The sequence below is a fragment of the Cervus canadensis genome, chromosome 11 (assembly GCF_019320065.1).
Source record: "Cervus canadensis isolate Bull #8, Minnesota chromosome 11, ASM1932006v1, whole genome shotgun sequence".
Taxonomy (NCBI): domain Eukaryota; kingdom Metazoa; phylum Chordata; class Mammalia; order Artiodactyla; family Cervidae; genus Cervus; species Cervus canadensis.
This window is the reverse complement of record NC_057396.1, coordinates 67,576,592-67,598,727: the sequence shown is the minus strand read 5'-3', so window position 1 is coordinate 67,598,727 and position 22,136 is coordinate 67,576,592. Positions and strand designations below refer to the sequence as shown.

General features: G+C 38.9%; 1 protein-coding gene and 1 long non-coding RNA gene across 3 annotated transcripts in view; one reads left to right on the top strand and one right to left on the bottom strand.

Annotated features, from left to right (window-relative positions):
- The window catches only part of LOC122450391, a 13,873-nt gene extending 13,102 nt beyond the window's left edge, over positions 1-771 (top strand). Inside the window, exon 4 of the long non-coding RNA XR_006272110.1 lies at positions 160-771. This is a non-coding gene — a long non-coding RNA (uncharacterized LOC122450391). The remainder of the gene's footprint in view (positions 1-159) is intronic.
- The window catches only part of API5 (apoptosis inhibitor 5), a 27,261-nt gene extending 5,125 nt beyond the window's left edge, over positions 1-22,136 (bottom strand). For both annotated transcript variants that reach the window (XM_043482711.1, XM_043482712.1), the window contains exons 1-13: positions 21,912-22,136; positions 12,848-13,009; positions 11,727-11,820; positions 11,208-11,273; positions 10,528-10,679; positions 8,883-9,089; positions 8,073-8,177; positions 6,742-6,831; positions 5,379-5,560; positions 4,321-4,414; positions 3,421-3,477; positions 1,423-1,499; positions 768-904 (exon numbers count right to left, since the gene is read on the bottom strand). In XM_043482711.1, coding sequence (XP_043338646.1) covers positions 768-904; positions 1,423-1,499; positions 3,421-3,477; positions 4,321-4,414; positions 5,379-5,560; positions 6,742-6,831; positions 8,073-8,177; positions 8,883-9,089; positions 10,528-10,679; positions 11,208-11,273; positions 11,727-11,820; positions 12,848-13,009; positions 21,912-21,980 — 1,492 coding nt within the window. In that variant the 5' untranslated portion in view covers positions 21,981-22,136. The remainder of the gene's footprint in view (positions 1-767; positions 905-1,422; positions 1,500-3,420; positions 3,478-4,320; positions 4,415-5,378; positions 5,561-6,741; positions 6,832-8,072; positions 8,178-8,882; positions 9,090-10,527; positions 10,680-11,207; positions 11,274-11,726; positions 11,821-12,847; positions 13,010-21,911) is intronic.

Sequence of the window (22,136 nt, the reverse complement as noted above, 5' to 3'; positions counted from 1 at the left end):
TTGGGGGATTAATTCTCCAGAATTTTTTTTGCAGAATTAATTCTGATTGGTAATCAAGACCAATCACAAGTATGTTTGGTTCTGGATATTAAACTTTGTCTTCTTAAGCAAGATTAAGGATCTGAGTCAGTGATATTTATGTCCATTCTTCTTTATAAGCCAATGAGACAAACTTCACTTCTGATTCAACAGCCCTGGGAGAGACTGGACTAGTGGGAAGTTGACAGGAGGACTGCACTCTGGGCAGTGGAGGAGACTGCCAGAGGACACATCTTCGCTAGACGATGCTTTAACATCGACTCTACCTTCCAGGACTTCTCCTTCTGAAGTCATAACAGAAAATGGGAGGACAAGCAATGACGAGGTCCAAGAAAGGATCATTAATACCACACCTGCCAGAGGTTATATCTGTTCCTGAGGCAGAATGGACAAAAGGTCTTGCTTTGAAGCTAAAAACAGGGAAAATCAGGAATGGATGGTTCATGTCATCTTCCTTCCTTCCTTTTTTTCTGTTGGCGTCTCTGAATACAACAGGCATATTTTTCAGGTTCTGGTGTTACATGCTCAGCTCAGTGAACCCACAAGGGTGAGTTAGAAAAGAGCAGGATAAACTGTTTTCCCAGCAGTTCAAGTTCGCCAAGCTAACTCAAAAAAAGCAACCTCAAAGAGTTACTCTTCCAATACTCTTCAGTTACTAATTAAAATCAAGTACAACACAGTTTCTGCCTAATCTCTCATATTTCTTGTACCCAAACGGAAACGCTCACCATAATTAAAGTTGCTCAAATTGCTGCTGTATTTCCCACTAGGAGGATTATAAATCTGCCTGGCATCCCTTTTTGGTCCTGCTGAAGATTTCTTGGGAGGTGAACCTGAAGTTGTATCTTCACTGGTTCTCTTTTGCCTATAATGGTAGGAAGAACAGCAATGCAAAAAAAACTCTTTTATATCAGAGGCTAGCAATATATTTATTATATTAGTTACAAAAGACATCCTAAAGATGATAGTCACATCAGAAAAAAGGAAATAACATCTGACGTCATCAAATGAACTCTGCTTCAGTTACGCAGACATTGTCAGAAGGGCATTTACAGGGTTTTAAAACAATCTGAAATATGTAGCTTCACAGATTATACTCAAGTGACTCATTTCATAGAACATATCAGAAAGTCTTCTTATGCCACTGCAATACAAACAATGGTTTGAAAATTCCAGAGTTGTATTCCACCAGTTTATTTTATAAATACTAGATTAGATTTTCTACTTAAGTCACACTTCTAATAGCTATATTTTAACATCTTATCAAGAATCATTTAATAATGTACCATTTTGTACAGGAAATATAATAATCTGAATTCAGACTTTTCATATTTATAAATCAAATATTAGAACACGTTAATCCCTTTTAAATATATTCCTTACCCAAGTTCAACCTTCTGTACAGGCTTCCAGGATAATGTTACTGTGCTCTTATAAGAAGGAGGAATATGGAAGAGATCCTGAAGAAACAAAATTAGAGATCTCTAATGTATTTGGTGGTATGGGAAGTGGTAGTAAAGATAGGAAACAGGAAGACCACATCTTTAATCTTAGAAAAGGAAAGTAACTTATCCCATTTGCTTTTGTGCTAGTGACTAAAATAATAACCTAGGGAAAAAACTGCAAGAGAAAAGTAAACAAGGACAATTATGTTTACAAATGACATATATTACCTAATTAATGTTATTTTATGCACATCATTTAAGAAACTGCAGCTAATTTTTTTCAAATGTCATTTCAGGTTACAGGACAAAATATCAATCAACTTCAGTCAAATCTCCAAGTGATTTCTTTTGTACAGATGCAGTCATTAATGTGCTTTAAGGAAAATATAATGGTGCAATCTGTATTTGCTATTGCAGATTTTTAAGTGGTTCAATACTAGAACAAAACTAACAGTCTGGGTAATCATGTTTTTCTTCCCTCAAATATCTATATATTACCAATAATGAAAAAATCCACATTAAATTTAAATACTGAAATAATTCAGAAGTGAAATAATGTAACCCTCATTATACCCTCACAACTATGATGAATTTATATCTATCATTTTACCCTAATTTTTCTATTTAGGTAAAATCTGATAAAAGTAAACTGAGTTTCTTTCACAGTTAGTATTTGCTTGCTACTGCTTCTGCTAAGTCACTTCAGTTGTGTCCGACTCTGTGCGACTCCATCTTCTGGGATTCTCCAGGCTAGAACACTGGAGTGGGTTGCCACTTCCTTCTCCAATGCATAAAAGTGAAAAGTGAAAGTGAAGTCGCTCAGTCACGTCTGACTCTTCGAGACCCCATGGACTGCAGCCTACCAGGCTCCTCCGTCCATGGGATTTTCCAGGCAAGAGTACTGGAATGGGGTGCCATTGCCTTCTCCGAGTATTTGCTTAAAGTATTCTAAACATAGTGTATCTTCAACTTTGATTTATGGTATCAGTTCAAATAAAGTAAAATCTCACATTTTAATGTACTAATTCACCATTTCAAACTATGATTTATATTTAAGATTTGAAATAAATGGTGCCTATTATAAAAATTTTCTTCGAGGTGTGAGTCAGTTTTCTTCCCTTTTAATGCCCTTTCCCTTTTCCTTTTGGCACTGATAATTCATCCTTTAATGTCTCACTGTTTTCTCTGAAAAGCTTCCCTTTCTCTTCTGATAAAAAGTTAAGTATTAAATGGGATTTTTACCAGACTACTTTTAAGACATGCCACTCGCCCTGATTTTGTTACTGTCAGGCTTTGTGACAAATATTTCTTTCTCCCCCCTGGCTACAATACTATTAACTTGTGACAATACCGTTAACTTACGATATTCAAATGATGGGTTGTTGTGATTCCTCTTTTGTTCTTTCAGGTTATTAGTTTTTGTTTAGGCTAACAGATACTTGAGGAGGGTAAACAGAACTGAAGCGTGTTTATGGCTTAATGGTAAGGTACACCTTAGCCTACAGTATAGAAAACTCAATTTATTACACAGACAAATTAACAGAAAAGAGCACAGGGCAACATGTCATGCATCACATAAGACTGTAGTGAAGCAGGGTTTTATTGGTCATTCAAAAGGAACCAATAGCGTTAAAACTACAAGAACTTAAGACAGTGAAATTTCTGAGTCTAATGTATCTGCTCCAATGCTGTTGGTCAGAGCTGTGCATGCCTCTCTTTGTTTGGTGTATCTTCTGCAGTAACGTTTAAATAAATAAAACAATGAATTGTAACAGCTACAAAAATGTTACTTGGTATTATAAAAGGCATAAAGCTTTAAAAGGCCAAGTGTATGGAACGTAATGGCATTTCTCCTGCACTAGACTATTACAGACATATATCCTTTGCACTAACTTTCTAGCTAGCTGGGACGGCTGAGTAAGAAAGGAAGACTTGCCTTGATTAAAACATTAATATTATTTGTTATTTTCAATGCAACGACTTTAATCTTGTTCTGTAAAAGGAAAACAACATTAAATTAAAATGCCAGTAACTCTTATGATATATTACTTTCCCATATAAAACTTGAATTCCACTTCTTTTTCAGAATCATTTCTACAGTTAGGAAATTCATTGGCTTATATCTACAGATAATGCTTATTCCTATTTCTCGATTATTAACAAATGTAGAAATGGCAAAGACAGCAAATAATCTTTATCTTCCCTCAACAGGCTAGAACATTAAACTGTTAACTACAATTCACTTGAAAAACAAGTAAGGGACAGGTCATTGGCACGTATCAGTTGTTTTAAAAGAAATCAGTTTATGTTACAGAAAGACACAATGAAACTTAAAATATTTCATTAGGACTAGGATGAAGTAGGATGAAGACTGATCAAAATAGATGAGATCAGGGAAAACAAAGATCCCAACATAAACACAAGGTATAGTTTGGTACAGAACTAGTAGTTTAATACTTTTAGTTTTAATGTAAATTATATGTTTGGGTTTCAAAAAGGTAAAATTTTAAAAAGTCACAATTGCTAATCAAATATTTAAACAAAATGTGCTGCAAATGAGACCCCAGTGAAAGATCATTATGTATCAAAGTTTGGTAACACTGTTCACAAACATTGGAAACATTTAAGACATTTCAACAATGGTAGAAGTTTCCTATATAACTTAGCATATAGCTAAATATGCAGTCTTCTAACACTTATCTTCAACTTTTAGACTTAAATCATCAGTTCAAATAAAGTCGAATGGTACATTTCAATATATGAATTCAGTCTGAATTTGTAATGAATGGTGGCTATTATAAAAATTTCCTAACGAGATATAACCCAGTATTCTTACCTCATCTGTCTTTAATGCCTCTCCTGTTTTACCTTGGAGAGCCAAGCGAAGTTGTCTGATATAAACCTGCAGGCCCCGTGCAAAGTACTGCAGCCTAAATGAAGAAGTATTTATTAATTAACAAATCATCACTTCAACTCTGTTTTTAAATTCATAGAAAACTACAGGCTTTACCAATAAAGAGTAAATTTTGAGGGGGACTTTCTTTTAATTATCAATGTATGATCATAAGAGATACACAAGTAAGTAAAATAAAAGCAGTTTTTCTTTGTCAAAAATTGGAAGACATCCACACTCAACCTGGCAATGGAAACACTTCTAGAACTGGGTTAAGGAAGCCTGTTACATTAAACTGCAAGGCTAACCTAAGTTAGAAACAACCCGGAACCATGGGTTAGAATCAGGTGGCCTGGACTCTTCTCTTCCACTAGTCAAATGAAGCTCAAGTGACAGACACAAGTCACTTAATCTCTCTGTATTTATCTGCTAACAAGGGACCGTGTCTGACACATTTGCACCTTAGGGTCCAGTTTAAAAATAAGACAAAATTGTAAATTTTGCAAAGGATGTTGAGTAATCTTTTTTTCAAATTTGTTTCCAGGTAGTATGTGTGGAAAAGTGCTACCGTAACTCCAGCTTGCCGCCTTCTAGGAATTCTGCTTAACAATGTGGCATCATTGTTTTATGCCGGGCATTGTGCTTAAGGCTTTTCATTACTGTCATTTAATTCTCTCAACTCCATAAGGTGGGTGCTAGTATCTATAAATTGAACAGCTGAGGACAATTTGAGGTGTCGGGTCAGAGAATCCACCCAATATCCTGAAGCAAGTGAGGAGAGCCAGAGTCCGTTTTTGTAAAAAGCCATCTTCTGCCAAGCATTTGTCACGCCGCCACAGTTGTATCTTTGTATACATTCCTGTTTTGTGGGTCTTGCGTTCTTCTGCATTATAGTAAGAAAGGGTGGGGGGAAAGCTCTTGCAAAATGAAAACAAAATCAAGGCAGCTTCAAGATAGCTTTCACCTTTATCAAGGACTGGGGCACTTCAATTATATATCACCTGATTTTGAAATCTTTGAGCTTTTCTGCATTCAGCTTGGCTGTTAAGAAATCTGGAAGTTTTCGGCCCAACTGGTGAAAGCTATACAACAAACATTCCACATAACTGAACTGTAGCTTGGGTTCTTCATTACCAGCATTCTCCCCGTTTTCTGCTTCTTCTGGAGGGAGAGGCATGTATTCCTAAGAGATGAAAATACAAGAGATATATGAGATCTGCTCTAGACACTAATTATAAAACATATACTCAAGTAATTATAAGACACACTTTTAAGATATGAAACATTAAAAACTACCAAGATCAGAAATTTATGTAAGATATCCCTTTTACATTGTGGATCAATGATCCAACCTGTCAACATTCCATATTAACCTGCAGTATAGCTGCTGCTGCTACTACTGACAACAAAAGTAGCCAACCCAGCACTAGGCAGATGAAGGAAATGAAGTTCTGGGAACTTAGGTAAAAAACAAGCTAAAGAGTCAGGGTTCAATGTAGGTTTGGCAACAAAAGCTGATGCTCCTAAAACAGTATTCTTAAAAAAAAAAACAGTATTCCTAAAAACAATTTCTTAAAAAACTGAAAAAAGAGTTACCATGTGATCCAGCAATTCTACTCCTGGGCAAATATCCAGAGAAAACTAATTCAGAAAGATACATGCACCCCAATGTTCATAGCACTATTTACAATGGCCAAGATATGGAAGCAACCTCATGCCCAAACAGGGAAACAGATAGGATGTGCGTCTACGTGTACATACACACAGCAGTGCTACTCAGCCATAAAAAACAGTGAGACAGTGCCATTTGCAGCAACAGGGATGATTATTATAGAGGTTATTATACTAAGCAAAGTCTGTCAGATAGAGAAAAACAAGGAAAAATGTAAGATACATGTCTCTTATGAAATTCCTAGAAGAATAGGAATAAAGCTCCTTGACGTGGGTCATGGAAATAATGATTTTTTGGATATGACACCTAAATTGTAAGCCACAAAATAAAAAAAAATTATGACTTAATGACTTTACTTCTAGGTTATTAGAGCTATTTGGCCCTGGGCAGTAACCACGATGGTGCTCTGGAACAAACATTTACAATATTTTGATGAATAAATAGCAGAAAAACTTACTATATAAATCTTGTATTATATTTTGTCTAAAGCATCAACAACAGAAGAAATGCCAAAGATTAAAACAGATTTGTTTTTAAAAAGTAGACAACATGTGGCCTGAGCAGCTAAGAACACTCGTTAGGATTATTACCTGTCACTTAAAAATCTGGCTCTCCATAATCTGTAAATACTATACTACTAAACTTTGGGATGCTATACTGACTAGGCCATAAGGAAAGAAAAAAATTCTTACCAATAACTTATCAAATAGTTTCCTTAAATTTGTTTCTAGCTTTTCCATGTCACCACAAAATGAACTCATTTCGGCCAAGAGTTTTAATACCTACAACACACAATTTACTGTTATTAGCATTTTCTTTGAATGAGCAAGGGTTGTAAAATAATATTCTACATAACTATTTAAGATTGCTTATTTTTCAATTAGGCTTTTACAGAATCATAATGTTTGAACTGGGAAAAAAAAATGAGAGATGCAGCTCTATTTTGCTTTGAGGAAACTGAAGGGCGGAGAGAGAGTAACTCAGCAAAGTCACAGTATGTCTGAGGCGGTGCGGACCCTGAAGCCCTGGTCCCCTGACTTTCAGGATACCTGTGAGAGTAAGCAAGGAAAGGGACACACATGGCCCTTTCTGCTACAGGACGATAATGCACAAGGGAGAGGCGATGAGCAAGAACTCTTCCCTTTTAACGTTTAGGCTGGGCCTCCTCTGCTATCAAATTCAGTCTCTGGATACTAACTCAGAGTATCAGTAACTGCCACTGTTCTTAAGGTTCATCTCTGCTTCTCATCAGTCAAACCCAGGACATGTGAAGCAAACCACAGTTTAAGTGCACAGTGAGACTCTTCTCTCTCCTAAAGACCTATGAGGGAAATGGCACATTTCCATATTTCAGTTCAACTAAACAAACATTATCAGGTGATTTTTCAGAATCAGGCTCTACATTAGATTTGGGAGATTCAGAGAGGAATAAGGTTAAATTGGGGAGAAAGAAGTAAAGTATTTTTATATGCTTGGAAAAAATGTGTATGTACATTACAGTTGAGATATAAAAGGGAGAGAGGGTAGTCAATTCTATTGGAGAAGGGATAAACAATATTTTGTGTTAATCTATTTAAACCTGGCTGATTCCTGAATCAGGAAGATCCCCTGGAGAAGGAAATGGCAACCCACTCCAGTATTCTTGCCTGGAGAATCCCATGGACAGAGGAATCTTGTGGGCTACAGTCCATGGGGTCGCAAGAGTCAGACACGACTGAGTGACTTTCACTACTACTATCAGTTACAGAGATAAGAACTGTCATGACTGACCAATGTATTTAAAAGCACTAGGGCTACAAAGGTAGAGAATGACTATAATGAAAACTACAGGCACTGCTTTCCCACTGCAGCAAACTCTCAATTAATCCATAAAGCATTCCCATGTAACTAATCCTGGGACAGGTTATTAGCTAGCCACCACCAAGCCTTAAATCTCTTAGCAATCAGATCAAGTTAGTGGTTTACATTTAGGCTGAAATATGGCAATGCCTTTTCAGTTCTAAGGCCAGAAACTTTCTCTTACCTCCAACTGTATATCAAGACCTTCCACTGGGGTAGTCAAGGAACTGAGGTTAGGGAGAACTTGCTCACAGAAATAAGTCACAAACCTTGTGGAATGAACATTTTTCTGTAAAAATCCAAAGAATACTGAATTGTCAGAAAAATAAATACTTCTTCTCTCAAATATAATAGTCTAATTTAGTCAATCAACAAATGCTCAGTATCAAAGCACCAAGTACTACAGCTAAAATACAATGGGAGAGCATATCCCAGAGCATCTCAAAAATAACTTCAAGAGACAGCATATACTTAGTTGCAAAGTAATCTGGAGCATGGGACTTTTATACGTCTTCGAGCTCTTCTTCGATTCTAAGGTCAAATTGTATGGGAAACTTCACTGTTGAATTTTAGACTATACATTTCCCCAAAAGGATAGCTCCTTTAAATTGTGTTTTTTAAACTTTGCTATGTATCTCTCAGAAGATTCAGTGCCAGAGGAGGCACAATGCCAGAGAGAAAACAGCAAACTTACCTATAACAACAATCTAGAAAATTTAAGAAAAAGAAGTTAGGTTACTAAACTGTTTTAAAAACTCAGTGAACACTACAAAGTAGGACATAAAATTCTCAAGACTTTTCAAAAGTCTCTAGGCAATACTTTAAAGAAATTTCTTGCTCCTCTGGGCTCTTCACCTAGGCCTGAGTAAAACAAACGACGGCTCCGCTGTGTTAATGCTTTCACGCAGAGCTCTGAGGAGAATGGTCAAGTGTAACCACACAGTTACAAGCCGACAGAGCGACCAGAACCCAAGCCGCGCAGAACACAGCTCACAGAGAAGAGCGGCACGGCCTGCCGCGTGCACTGCAGCAGCCTGTCCACACAGTCGGCGTCCGAGGGGTTGAAGGTCTGCTCCAGGTCGGCCTGCTCGGCCACCAGCTCCACCAGCTGCTGCCTTCCACTCACTGTCTGCAAGCTTCTCAACCCAGACAGGATCTTCATGAACAGGACAAATTCTTCACCGGTCACATCTTCTAGCACCTGGAAAGAGACCATTCAGAATAGTCAGTAGTATCTTTATCACTTGAATGGAAAAGAAAGAGCAATATTGAAACTGCATAGCAAACTGGTTTCGCAGAAGTCGTATCTGCTGCTCACATTTCTGAACTACTTAAGAGAGAACAACTTGAAGCTTCAGTTGACTTAGCTGCAGAGTAAGCCATGCACTCTCAGTGGTGCACTATATTGTTTCCAAGGGAACAACATTTGGTTCTTGGGAAATTTTACTCTTTTTTACGTCTAAAGCACAGGTGTACATACAGTACGTAAACATATGATACATACTATATCTGCGGTGTTAAAAATTTCATGGGAAAGTAGCTAAGGATACTCTCTAAATCTAAAATATCTAAAAAGGCTCTTCAGGAGCTGATAGACAAAAAAAAAAAAAAAAAAAAGGTGAGAAAATCTGGCAATAAACTGTTAAATCAGATTCAGTTCCTTATATTTATAAGCAGCCTTGATCACATTAACATGGTAATTACATACAAAACAGGAAAAGTGAAAGTGAAAGTCACTTAGTCATGTCCGACTCTTTGCCACCCCATGGACTTTACCGTCTGTGGAATTCTCCAGGCCAGAATACTGGAGTGGGAGGCCTTTCCCTTCTCTAGGGGATCTTCCCAACCCAGGGATGGAACCCAGGTCTCCCACATTGCAGGTGGATTCTTTACCAGCTGAGCCACAAGGGAAGCCCAAACAAAACAGGAGACCATGCAAATTTTCAGTCCTCCGTATCAGTGGGTCTAAACCTTTCTGTTCATTGACCAAAGGAGCAAGCAATCATGACATATCCCACCAGATACAAAAATGAAATATGCAGCTCCTCTCTTTCTCACTGAAGAAATCTTACCAATTAGCAAGCGAGTGGTGCCATTAGAGAAAACGCTGAATTTTCCTGAACACATAAACTATTCCCAAACTTTGGTGCTGTATGAATGTAACGCTAATTGTGGCACACCTTTCAAATCTTAGCAACTGTAACTCTGCTAGTGCTGGGAGCACAGACAAAGGATTTATATGTGATCAAACCCTTTAAATTAACACAATGATTCATCATTACAAATGTTGCTGTTGTTGTTCAGTCACTAAGTCATGTCTGACTCTTTGCAGCCCCGTGGACTGCAGCATGCCAGGCCTCTGTGTCCCTCACCATCTCCCGGAGTTCGCCCAAGTTCATGTCCATTGAATCGGTGATGCTATCCAACCATCTCATCCTCTACCGCCCCCTTCTCCTTTTGTCTTCTCCATTTGCCACTATAAGTGACCAAAGTGTAAAATACAACATAAGAAAATCTTGAAGTTTTACAATGCTTCTTATGGGATATATGAGCTTATAAACAAGCTACGTATAGCACTGATGAACACTGCTAACATCAACCATGTTCCTGTGCATTAGAGAAGTTCACTAAAAGCTTACCTTTTTGGATTCAGTTAGTATAAGTTCCTCTACTTCCTTTGTTAAGACTTCATCTGGTAAAGTCTTAAGTTTTGTAGAAAGGAATTTAATTGCTCGTTCTCTAACAATGTCCTCTCCTTGAAGTATTTGGCTGAACAAGCCACCTAAAGTCCCTGTAAAACAAAATAATTGCATGCAGGAAGTCAATTCTATATAGGAATGACATCCTTCAAGTTAATTTGAATTACAGCATTTCTTTTCAAGTGAATTAATATACATCATGAATATCACTGATACTGGTTAAACCAGTCTAAAATTTCTACAGTCCCAACCATAAGAGTGATCATACACTTTGTTCATGGATTCAGAATCAGCTTGAGCATGACATTCCTTTTCTATCATTATTAACAGTAAATAAGCCCAGGTATTTTTGGATGAATTCTTTGAAGTGGGAAACAGAGTTTTTCCAACATATTTCTAAGGGAAAAGTTTGGTCTGTTTTTAGAATTATTTCTGCTGGTTTTTTGTGTCATCTTGACTCAACATCTTGAGCTAAGCTGCCTTTTTTTTTTTCCTGAGAACACTTAGAATTTTTATGAAACAGATGTCTGGGTCAATCCCAGACTTCACCCTTAACAAGAAATGCCAAACTCCCCAATTTTTTAGGCCATCAAACAATTCAGAACAAGAAATGGCCTTACCTTTTGCATCCATCTTAAATATACTTAAGAGGGCGTTGTTCACTAAGTTAAATTCTGCAGAGTCATCTGGATAGAGAGAAAGAGGTACAGTGTATAATCTGCTTCATTTCAAACTTAAGACTCAACACAGTTTGTCACAGATTACACTGAGAGGAGAAATAAACTAAGCATTTATCTCAGGTACCAAGAAAATGCATCTTTCCTGTAAGGGTAGAGACCCTGCTCTAGTGTACCTGGAAAGCTCTTATGTTAAGATGGTAAGATGGTACAGTTAAGAAACTCAGGAAACTGCGGGGTGACGAATCATGATGCATCAAAATCCCCCAAAGAATCCAGTCATCATACCTTTACAAACAGAATTCAAAACAAAACTAGAAATAAGATAGTCATTAAGCTTCAAACTAACTGAATGAAAAAAAGAATTTAAATTTCTATCAGAGGTAAATCTTCAGAAAAAAAAAAGAATCATTATTTCAGAGAAGTTACATTTAGATAATAGGTAGTAATAAAATTCCTTACCTGTTTGCAAAAGTTGGGTTAGTATATCTGCCACTCGGGGGAGATTTTCTCCAGTGGCAAACTGAGGCAGCTCTTTAATTGCTTGCCGTCGAATCTGAACATAATTTCAAATAAAAAATTAACCAAATACTATCATGAATAAAAACCACCACCTCAACCTTTAGAGAGGACAAAAAGCACAAGAGAAATCATAATTACGGGCACATGAGTCACAAAAACATAAAACGAGACTTTTTAGCAGTTTTAGAAATAATTTACTCCAATTTAATATTCAAGCTTCACAAAGTACTAGAACAAAATGTGATGGAAAGGGACACTATATACTGACTACACACAACTGCTGGGTTTTTACTACCTACTGGGGGCACACCGTACAGTATCCCTCAAGAATGGCTCCAGTGGCCAGTGTCATAGCTAGTAACGACTTACTTTAGGATTTTCAGTATTCAACTTTGTGGATATATTTTGTGTACTTAATTCCAAATACAGGATCTTGGCTTACCTAGTTTAATATAAAAATTCAAATTATGCATGAAATGTTGATGATTCACTAATTTCATTTGAAAAGCCAGGGGCTAATAGTTGAAAATTCTTAGGAACTTGTATCATCAGCAGCCAGAAATGCTAATGGTTAATTCTGTTCCAAGGAAAAACTACTCCTTTTTATTCCAGTAATCACATATAATTATTTCACAGTTCAATTATTTTTCTGCTATGAAAAATATTTAGGGGTGTTGAAACTCCATTTTATGCTGCAATGCTATTATTAGTTTAAATATCCAAGGAAGCATAAATTGACAAGCTAAAGCTAGTCTGATTTCATATGCACTCTGCCTGACAACCTATGAAAAGGATGTGAGCCATAACTGTTTTCAACAGTGGATAATAAATAAGAAAAACAAAGTATTTTGTATGCATTTTTCACAACTGAGAGGTGGTTACATTTTCTCATGTGTAGACTGAAGCCCTGGGATGTTGTCCCATCAGACCAGACCTAACGTCAGCATTTGATCGTGCACTAATGACTGGTACTTCAGTTACATTAGCTACACACAGAAAATGTCTGCGAATGGCAAAAGCAACATCTGAAAACTTGTTCAAAATATCAACCATATACGTACCGATACATCTTCATCTTCACAGAGGTCTAGCTGTGCGTTGATAGCAGAATCAGCCAATTCTGGAAAATGCTTAAAGAATTTCGGAATAAACTGAGCTGCTAATCTTTTTTCCTTGGTACCACCTTTGACACCATCCAGTATCACTTGATAAGCATCTTTATGCTGAAACAAAAGAATAAAACAGAAAAGAAATACAATTTTCAAGAATTGGAAGCTAAACAAACTTCTTTGAGTTTGCTTTAAGTTAGTAAAATTTCACGCAGGCTAAGAAATAGGGCTTATTTTTGGAGTTTTACTGCTTAAATTTAACACCTAGCTTCCTACTATCTGCTCTCTGCCCTTCACATTATTCTTTGTGACTTGGAAAGAGAGAAGAATGATTCTAATTTTATGTGGAAAAAACAGGTTTGTTATATACTAACACTTCTTCATTTAGTGATTAACTGTTCCTAGTCTTCTAACTGTATCGTGCTTTAAAATTTTGTAATAAACAGAATAAACACAACTGTACTCATCTCACACGCTAGCAAAGTAATGCTCAAAATTCTCCAAGCTAGGCTTCAACAGTACGTGAACCGAGAAATTCCAAATGTTCAAGCTGGATTTAGAAAAGGCAGAAGAACCAGAGATCAAATTGCCGACATCTGTTCGATTATAGAAAATGCAAGAGAATTCCAGAAAAACATCTACCTCTGCTTCATTGACTACACTAAAGCCTTTGACTGTGTGTATCGCAACAAACTGTGGAAAATTCCTTAAGAGATGGGAATACCAGACCACCCTACCTGCCTCCTGAGAAATCTGTATGTAGGTCAGGAAGCAACAGTTAGAACTGGACATGGAACAACAGACTGGCTCCAAACTGGGAAAGAAGTATGTCAAAGCTGTATACTGTCACCCTGTTTATTTAACTTATATGCAGAGGACATCATGCGAAATGCCGGGCTGGATGAAGCACAAGCTGGAATCAAGACTGCCGGGAGAAAGATCAATAACCTCAGATAGGCAGATGACACCACCCTTATGGCAGAAAGCAAAGAGGAACTAAAGGGCCCCTTGATGAAAGTGGAAGAGGAGAGTGAAAAAGCTGGCTTTAACCATCAACATTCAAAAAACTAAGATCATGGCATCTGGTCCCATCACTTCAGGGCAAATAGATGGGGAAACAGTGCACACAGTGAGAGACTTTATTTTTTTGGGCTCCAAAATCACTGCAGATGGTGACTGCAGCCATGAAATTAAAAGAGGCTTGCTCCTTGGAAGAAAAGCTATGACCAACCTAGATGGCATATTTAAAAAAGAGAGACATTTACTTTGCCAACAAAGGTCCATCTAGTCAAAGCTATGGTTTTTCCAGTAGTCATTTATGGATGTTAGAGCTGGACTATAAAGAAAGCTAAGTGCAGAAGAACTGATGCTTTTGAACTGTGGTGTTGGAGAAGACCCTTGAGAGTCCCTTGGTCTGCAAGGAGATCTAACCAGTCCATCCTAAAGGAAATCAGTCCTGAATATTCACTGGAAGGACTGATGCTGAAGTTGGAAGCTCCAGTACTCTGGCCACCTGATATGAAGAACTGACTCACTGGAAAAGACCCTGATGCTGGGAAAGACTGAAGGCGGAAGAAGGGGACAACACAGGATGAGATGGTTGGATGGCATCACCGACTGGATGGACATGAGTTTGAGTAAGCTCTGGGAGTTCATGATGGCCAGGGAAGCCTGGCGTGCTGCAGTCCATGGGTTGCAAAGAGTCGGACATGACTGAGCAACTGAACAGACTGAATAAACACAATTCTCAAATAATTTTGTTAGATATACAAATAATTTTGTTACATCTATTTTTCAATGATCACAGTGCAGAAGGTAGAATATATTCCTGGAATTAAGCAATTAAGAGGAAGGTTAGGAAGCTTTATTTTGCCTCACGTTTTAGGATATAAAAATGGTAATTTGTTTTACATGCCCAATGTCACATATTTAACTTTTCATTAAAATAACACAAAGCTTGTTTCCTTAAAAAAAAAAAATTCAGAAGTGCTTGCCCTCGGATACTCATAATGTGAAGAGTCAGCAAATTCCCAGTCCCCACTACACACCTGCCTCTAAACTAGCCCTTTTATTGATGGATCAAACTGGGAAACAAAGCAATACATATCAGCACCACAGAGAACTTGTAATTACGGGAAAACCTTAAACACACTACTAAACCAAGTATGTACACAGCATCGTATTTACTCTGTAAAAGGCAATCCTCCAAATGCTTTAGATAAGTAAGTGAGTGATGAAAGAGCATCCAGTAGTTACAGATTTAAAGAAAAAAAAAGGCAGGATGCAAAGTTATTTAGGTTCACTGGAGTCTCAATTACGGACACTATTTTTTTAAAAAAAAATAATCAGAAACAAAGTGTTCTATGTATCAAAAGGCTACGGTCACAGTTAGATCTTCGAATGTTACAGATTTTAATATCTGAATATTTACTAGATTAATGCCAACTTCTATCTTAGACATTAATACCAACCCCTAAATAAGACATTTCTGTGAATAAGGATAGCTTCCTCATGAAATGCAGACACGAAATCAGTCTTCAGGAATTACTACTTCAAAAGTATATTACCCACTTTTTAGTGCAAAGGTTCAAAAACATGGCTGATTTCTGTACCACTTTACACTCCTCTAGCTTGCTCCATAGCTTGAAAATGTTAGTCACTCAGTGTGAAAGTGAAAGTGTTAGGTGCTCAGTCATGTCCAACTCTTTGACACCGCATAGACTGCCAGGCTCCTCTGTCTATGGGCTTTCCCAAGCAAGAATACTGGAGTGGATTGCTACTCCCTTCTCCAGGGGGATCTTCCTGACCCAGGGATCCAACCCAGGTCTCCTGCATTGCAGTCGGATTCTTTACTGTTTGAAAGTAAAGGCTTCCCACCAGGGAAGCCCTCAGAAGATGTCATAAAATCAAAGTCTGGAGCCATCTGACATCCTTACTTTTTGCAGAGTTATCAGTCCAATTTCCTTTAACTTGAATTTCAAGCTTTACTTAGAAAGACCTTTGAGTTGTCTAAAACTCACTGTCTAAAAGTAAATGAAGAATTTCTGCTTGAAACAACCCATCTTCCTACCAAGGAAAAAAAATCTGGAATAGAACAAAAAGGGATCACCAGCAACATTTGCTGAAAGCCTACACGGTGTTGTGGAATGCCTTGTGTATTGTGTGGAATGCCTCACAATAATCCTGTGAGTTAGGTGTTACTACTATCCCTATTTTTCAGATGAGAAAACCACCAAGGCTCAGAAAAGTGACATAATTTGTCCAGAGCCACACAGTTAGTTAAGGAGCAGATCCAGGACCCAAACATAGTTCTGATGGGTTTTTAAGTCACGATCTGTGTCTAATACCAAGCTTCTTTAATTGGAATCTTTCAAATTAGTATCCTGAGATCTTAATTAACAAAAGAGGAGAGAAAGAAAAGCTTGCCAGATCCAGGGTTGTCAAAGGTAATTTGAGTCCTAAATACAGGCTTCACACAAGCATGTAAATCGGAATGTTATCCTAAACAGCAAGACCTTTGGAAAATTAAGACATTTTAACATCGTTAAAGTACCGTTAACAGTCATCAGTTTTATCAAATAATTTCACAGACATTATTAACAGACTTTAACTAATTATCCTTCATGAAATGCAAAATAAAATTATATTCTTCTTTGCCAGCTTTTTAAATTACTTATTTTTCAACTGCAATATACGGACAAGACTTTTGAACAGAAATCTCCCTCAAGTAGTTACTACTTCTGGTTTTCAAAGAAGAAACTAGATATAAGTAATATTTTCAGTGATCACAGTGATTCAGTAACAGGTAAGTGCGTAAACACAACAAAATGTTTCAAATACTACACAGCACTGTACATTTTCCTTTTCCAACAGTTGTATATTTTAGCTAGATAAATGATTTATGATCCTAATTAGAGGCTTTAATTGTAAACATTTTTAATACATTTCTAAAACTATAGTTATCTGTGATTTTAATATCTAATAAAAACGGCAAACTCAAAAGAAATCACTAAGATATTTTCAAGTAAAAAAGTTAACAGTTTCATTCACATTCGGTAGACACATTCTAAAAGAAAAACCTTGTAATTATGACTGTGAAATCACAACTAATAAAAGTAAAGCCATTATTTTAGAGAAGAAAGGAGGCAGTTTCAACAAATTTCTCAAGTATGACATAAAAAGAAGATGGATAAACTAAGCTATCTTCCTTCCTTCCTTAGACTCCATTAAACTTAGTTTGTGTGTTAAACTGTTAACACTTCTACATATTTCTGAGGGATTATGAACTTGGTTGGTCTTTGATTTTAGCTTAAGCAGACCAGAAAAAAGTACCAAAAGAATGCTATTTCCTGAAACCTAAGTCAGTAAAGTTTATACTCTTCTACCCTTAAGAGCCAATGCACTCTTGGGCAAGAGAACATGAGAAGAATCAGAGTTTAGGTATTATATTGAGCAGATCTTACCTCAGTCTAACTGCCAAAATCCCTTAATAGGTGTTCGGTTTATCTTTAACTTAAGTTTTTCTTGACTACATAACATAAAATTAAATATTTACATTTTAAAATTAAGTACATTCATAAAAAGTTGAGACAAAATTTAACGACGGGCCACAGTGTGTTCTTTTCTGGCCTGCTGGGAACAGGACAAGGGCTGAGAGAGGTCTAGGAGCACGGCAGAGGAGGCCGGCCTAAGGAGCAGCAGGGGCAGAGTGGGAGGAAGGGGGGCTGAGTAAGCAGGTGGGTAACACGAGTCACAAGAGGAAAGATGACAGAAGGACTGGAAGTTTTGAGGTATTAAATAATGCTTCACTTAGAATTTATGACCTGCAGTTTGCTCCTTAGAACATACACGTTCTTGGTTTAAATATGTCTGAGTATGTGTGTATAAAGGTCCCTTCTTCATTCAAAAGAGACTCCTTGAAAACAAGGGTGATGTGGTATATATGTATCTGTTCCTTCCTTGAATATATTTCTTCAAATGTTCTCCTGAAGGGCATGGGACAAGGTAAGGAGAGAAACAAAAAAATAAAATAATTTAACCCTGGGCAGTCCCCTTAGTGGCAGCTCCATGAGCAACTGTGGAACTCACCTCTTTAAAAAAGGGTGAAAATCAAAATAAACTTAGAAGTTCTAGACCAAGAAACTCAATCATGGTTTCAAAACTGTCCAGAGAAGTCTGTGTTAGTTACTCAGTCGTGTCCGACTTTTTGCGACCGCATACTCTGTCCATGGAATTTTCCAGGCGAACACTGGAGTGGGTTGCCATTCCCTTCTCCAGAGGATCTTCCAGACCCAAGGATTGAACCCAGGTCTCCTGCATTGCAGACGGATTCTCTACCGTCTGAGCCACCAGGGAAGTCCAGAGAGGTGCCTGCCAGGAAATTCAAAATCTCTACTGTAAATCGTGTAAGGTAACATGAAAATCTGGCTTAGGTACATTAAGAATGTAAATATTTTTTCCTCTCCTTAAAAAAATATGAAAGGTGTCCCTTCTGTTAAGTTGGCTGTTCCTTTCAATTAAAATTTATAAGCAGTATCTTGAAGCCCAATACACTTTTCTTTAGTGAGCAGTTTTAGGACTTTTCTCTAAAAGGCAAGAATTATTACACAATAGAGCAGAATTAGCTGGCATTACAGTTTGGCCCAGCTTCAGTTCCACCAGAATTCACTGTCTGGGGCCCAGCAAATCGTGACGCTTTATTACACAGACGTCTTTTTATCTTATTTAGTTGTTTGACACTTGGCATTACAGTGTCATGAAGGTACTGATGTCCCATCACTTAACTGAAATATTACTGTCCAGCAGAGTGTCTGGGGGGCTTCCCAGGGGGCTCAGCAGTAAAGAATCACCTGCCAAGCAGGAGACGTGGGTTCCATCCCTGGGTCAGGAGGCTCCTCTGCAGAAGGAAATGGCAACTGACTCCAGGATTCTTGCCTGAGAAATCCTACAGACAGAGGAGCCTGGTGGGCTATAGTCCACAGGGTCACAAAGAGTCAGATGTGACTTAGTGACTAAATCAACAACGGTGTCTGGTACATGACAGGCAGTCAAAAAAGATACTGAATAAATGAAATCATGGGTCCTCATTCAAATCTGCGTGAGGGGTGGCCCTCCTGTTTTTCACAAACTTCTGTCTCCTGGGCACTCTTCCTAAATTAAAAGCAGATTTCTTCTGAGAAACATTACTGACCTCTTGAGGAAGAACTCTCAACCTAAGCTGGGAGATTTATAACTAACAATGACATAAAAGGAAAATCTGAACAACTCTCAAATTCATAGAATAGGAAAACTCCAGTTTGGCTTCTGTTTTCTCTAACATACTCTAAGCAGGTGACTGTCCAGCAAAAAATGAGGCTGGGGGTATGGGACAGCACTGTGTACAGTTTCAGAGGTTCCCCAGAAGACTCCTGGATCGCCTCTCTGGGAGAGCAACGTATACAACTGACTTGAGAATCACTGTTTTGTCCCCCAACCTCTCTGCAATGAAGTCAATTTTAGGCAGAACAATTTGCTACACTCTTCCCTAACTCAGTCATAACAAATGAGAGCATCTTCACTTACTAGTTCTCTTCAGGAACAAGGACAACAAAAGTTCAAACTGAGTGACCATGTAAGTTTTCCCCACCCTGCCTCAATGGGCAGAAAATGTTTCTTTCATAGCTGACTTAACACACATACCGTATAGACATCCACAGCAGACTATCAGTAAATATTTCTCATTGATGACATCAAAATTCTCTACTGAAGTGGAAATGTGTAGCAAAGAAAAATCATCTGATACTTCAAACTGGTATAGTCACAATTCTAGATTAAGCTAAATATGGTCCCAAAATAAAAAAGTGTTTTGTTCAGCTTGAAACAGTTCAACCTGAATCATACATCTCTTCATTCTTTCTCTTAAAGAGATGGGAATACCAGACCACCTTACCTGCCTCCTGAGAGACAGGTCAGGAAGCAACAGTTAGAACTGGACATGGAACAATGGACTGGTTCCAAATTGGGAAAGGAGTATGTCAAGGCTGTATACTGTCACCCTGATTATTTAACCTATATGCAGAGTATATCATGTGAAATGCTGGGTTGGATGAAGCACAAGCTGAAATCAAGATTGCCAGGAGAAATATCAGAAACCTCAAATATGCAGAGGACACCACCCTTATGGCAGAAAGCGAAGAGGAACTAAAGAACCCCTTGATGAAAGTGAAAGAGGAGAGTGAAAAAGCTGGTTTAAAACTCAACATTCAAAAAACTAAGATCATGGCATCTGGTCCCATCACTTCATGGCAATTGGATGGGGAAACAATGACAGACTTTATTTTCTTGGGCTCCAAAATCACTGCAGCCATTAAATTAAAAGACACTTGCTCCCTGGAAGAAAAGCTATGACCAACCTAGATAGCATATTTAAAAAGCAGAGACATTACTTTGCCAACAAAGGTCCATCTAGTCAAAGCTATGGTATTTCCAGTAGTCATTTATGGATGTGAGAGCTGGACCATAAAGAAAGCTAAGTGCAGAAGAACTGATGCTTTTGAACTGTGGTATTGGAGAAGACCCTTGAGAGTCCCTTGGTCTGCAAGGAGATCCAAGCAGTCAATCCTAAAGGAAATCAGTCCTGAATAGTCATTGGAAGGACTGATGCTGAAGTTGAAGCTCCAGTACTCTGGCCACCTGATGTGAAGAACTGACTCACTGGAAAAGACCCTGATGCTGGGAAAGACTGAAGGCGGGAGAAGGGGATGACAGAGGATGAGAAGGTTGGATGGCACCACCGACTGGATGGACATGAGTTTGAGTAAGCTCTGAGAGTTGATGATGGACAAGGAAGCATGGCCTGAGAGTTGATGATGGACAAGGAAGCATGGCCTGCTGCAGTCCATGGGTTGCAAAAAGTCAGACAAGACTGAGCGACTGAACTGAACTGAACTGAATTACACATGTTCAGAAAAAAAGGATGGGAGAGGAACAGCCACAGCTTTGCTAATGTTATCAGTCTCTAGGATCTCCCACTTCCTACTCCTTGGGATGGGTAAGTAGGAGAATCAAATGACGTTTTAAGCACTGAAAAGATACAGTATTTCTAACAATAATGGAGATTATGTCGAGGAGAGACTGGTTCTTTTACCAAGAAAACACACCACCACTTTATCAATTCCTCAAGTTCAATGGACTCTAGCACTTGAAGGCTCACAAAGCAGCAGCGGCTCGGAGGGCAGATTCAGCACTGCTGAAGTTGTGTCTGGGCAAACACTTTAGGGAACTCTTGCCAGACAACTCTATTTAAAGCTGCACCCCTCCTTCCCCCCTGCGCACGGCCCTATTATATTTTCTTCACACTTTCCACGGGGTGTGTGTGTGTGTGTGTGTGTGGGTGGGGCGGGAGCGAAGCATCTAACTTTCTTATTTATCACTGGTCTCCCTCACTAAAGATGCGTTCTGGGAGAGCTCGGGTCTGTCTTTCTTGTACCTCCAGGGTCCGGCGCAGAACCTGGTTCCTGGCAGGCGCTCATCTAATGGACTAAATAACGAAATCATAAGCCCTCATTAAAGTCTAGACGTAACGGCCCCTTCGGTATTTCACAAACTTCTGTCTCGCAAGTGCTCTTCCTAAATTAACTGCAGATTTTTGCCTAGAGAAAGGCATTTCTGACCTCTCAATTTAATCTTCCAAGGGATTGAGCGCCACCGAAAAGGAGGGGAAAGACTTCAAAGGACCCTGGAGGACAAGGATCAGGGAAGAGACTGAACTGGGGTGGGGGGTGGAGGAGTGCTGAAAAAGCTGAATTAGGAAACGGGGAGAAAAGGCTGACCATGGGAGGCAGACAAGCCTGGGACGCGGGGACCGCACTCTGGCTGGTGAAGCCTGAGTCTGCCCTCCCGGGAGGGGCCCACTCTGACGAAAACAGCCCGGGCGGCCAGGAGCTCGCGGGCGGGCGAAGCAGCAGCCCCCGCCGGGCCCGGGGAGCGCTTTCGAGGCCGCGGAACGCCGGGCCCGCAGGCCGCTGGGCTAACTCACTTGGCCCACTTGCTCCGTGGCATCGGCTAAGATGCCGTAGTTGCGGTAAAGCTCCTCCACGGTCGGCATGGTGAACGACAAGCCCGGGGCCCGCTCCTGCTGTCCTCGTCGTCGCCGTCGTCGTCGCCGGCGCCCCCGCCGCCTCTGAAGTTCTCCAAGCCTGCGACCCGCACTACTCCGCCTCCAGCTGCCGCCAGTGCCGCCGCCAGTCACCGCGCACAGGGC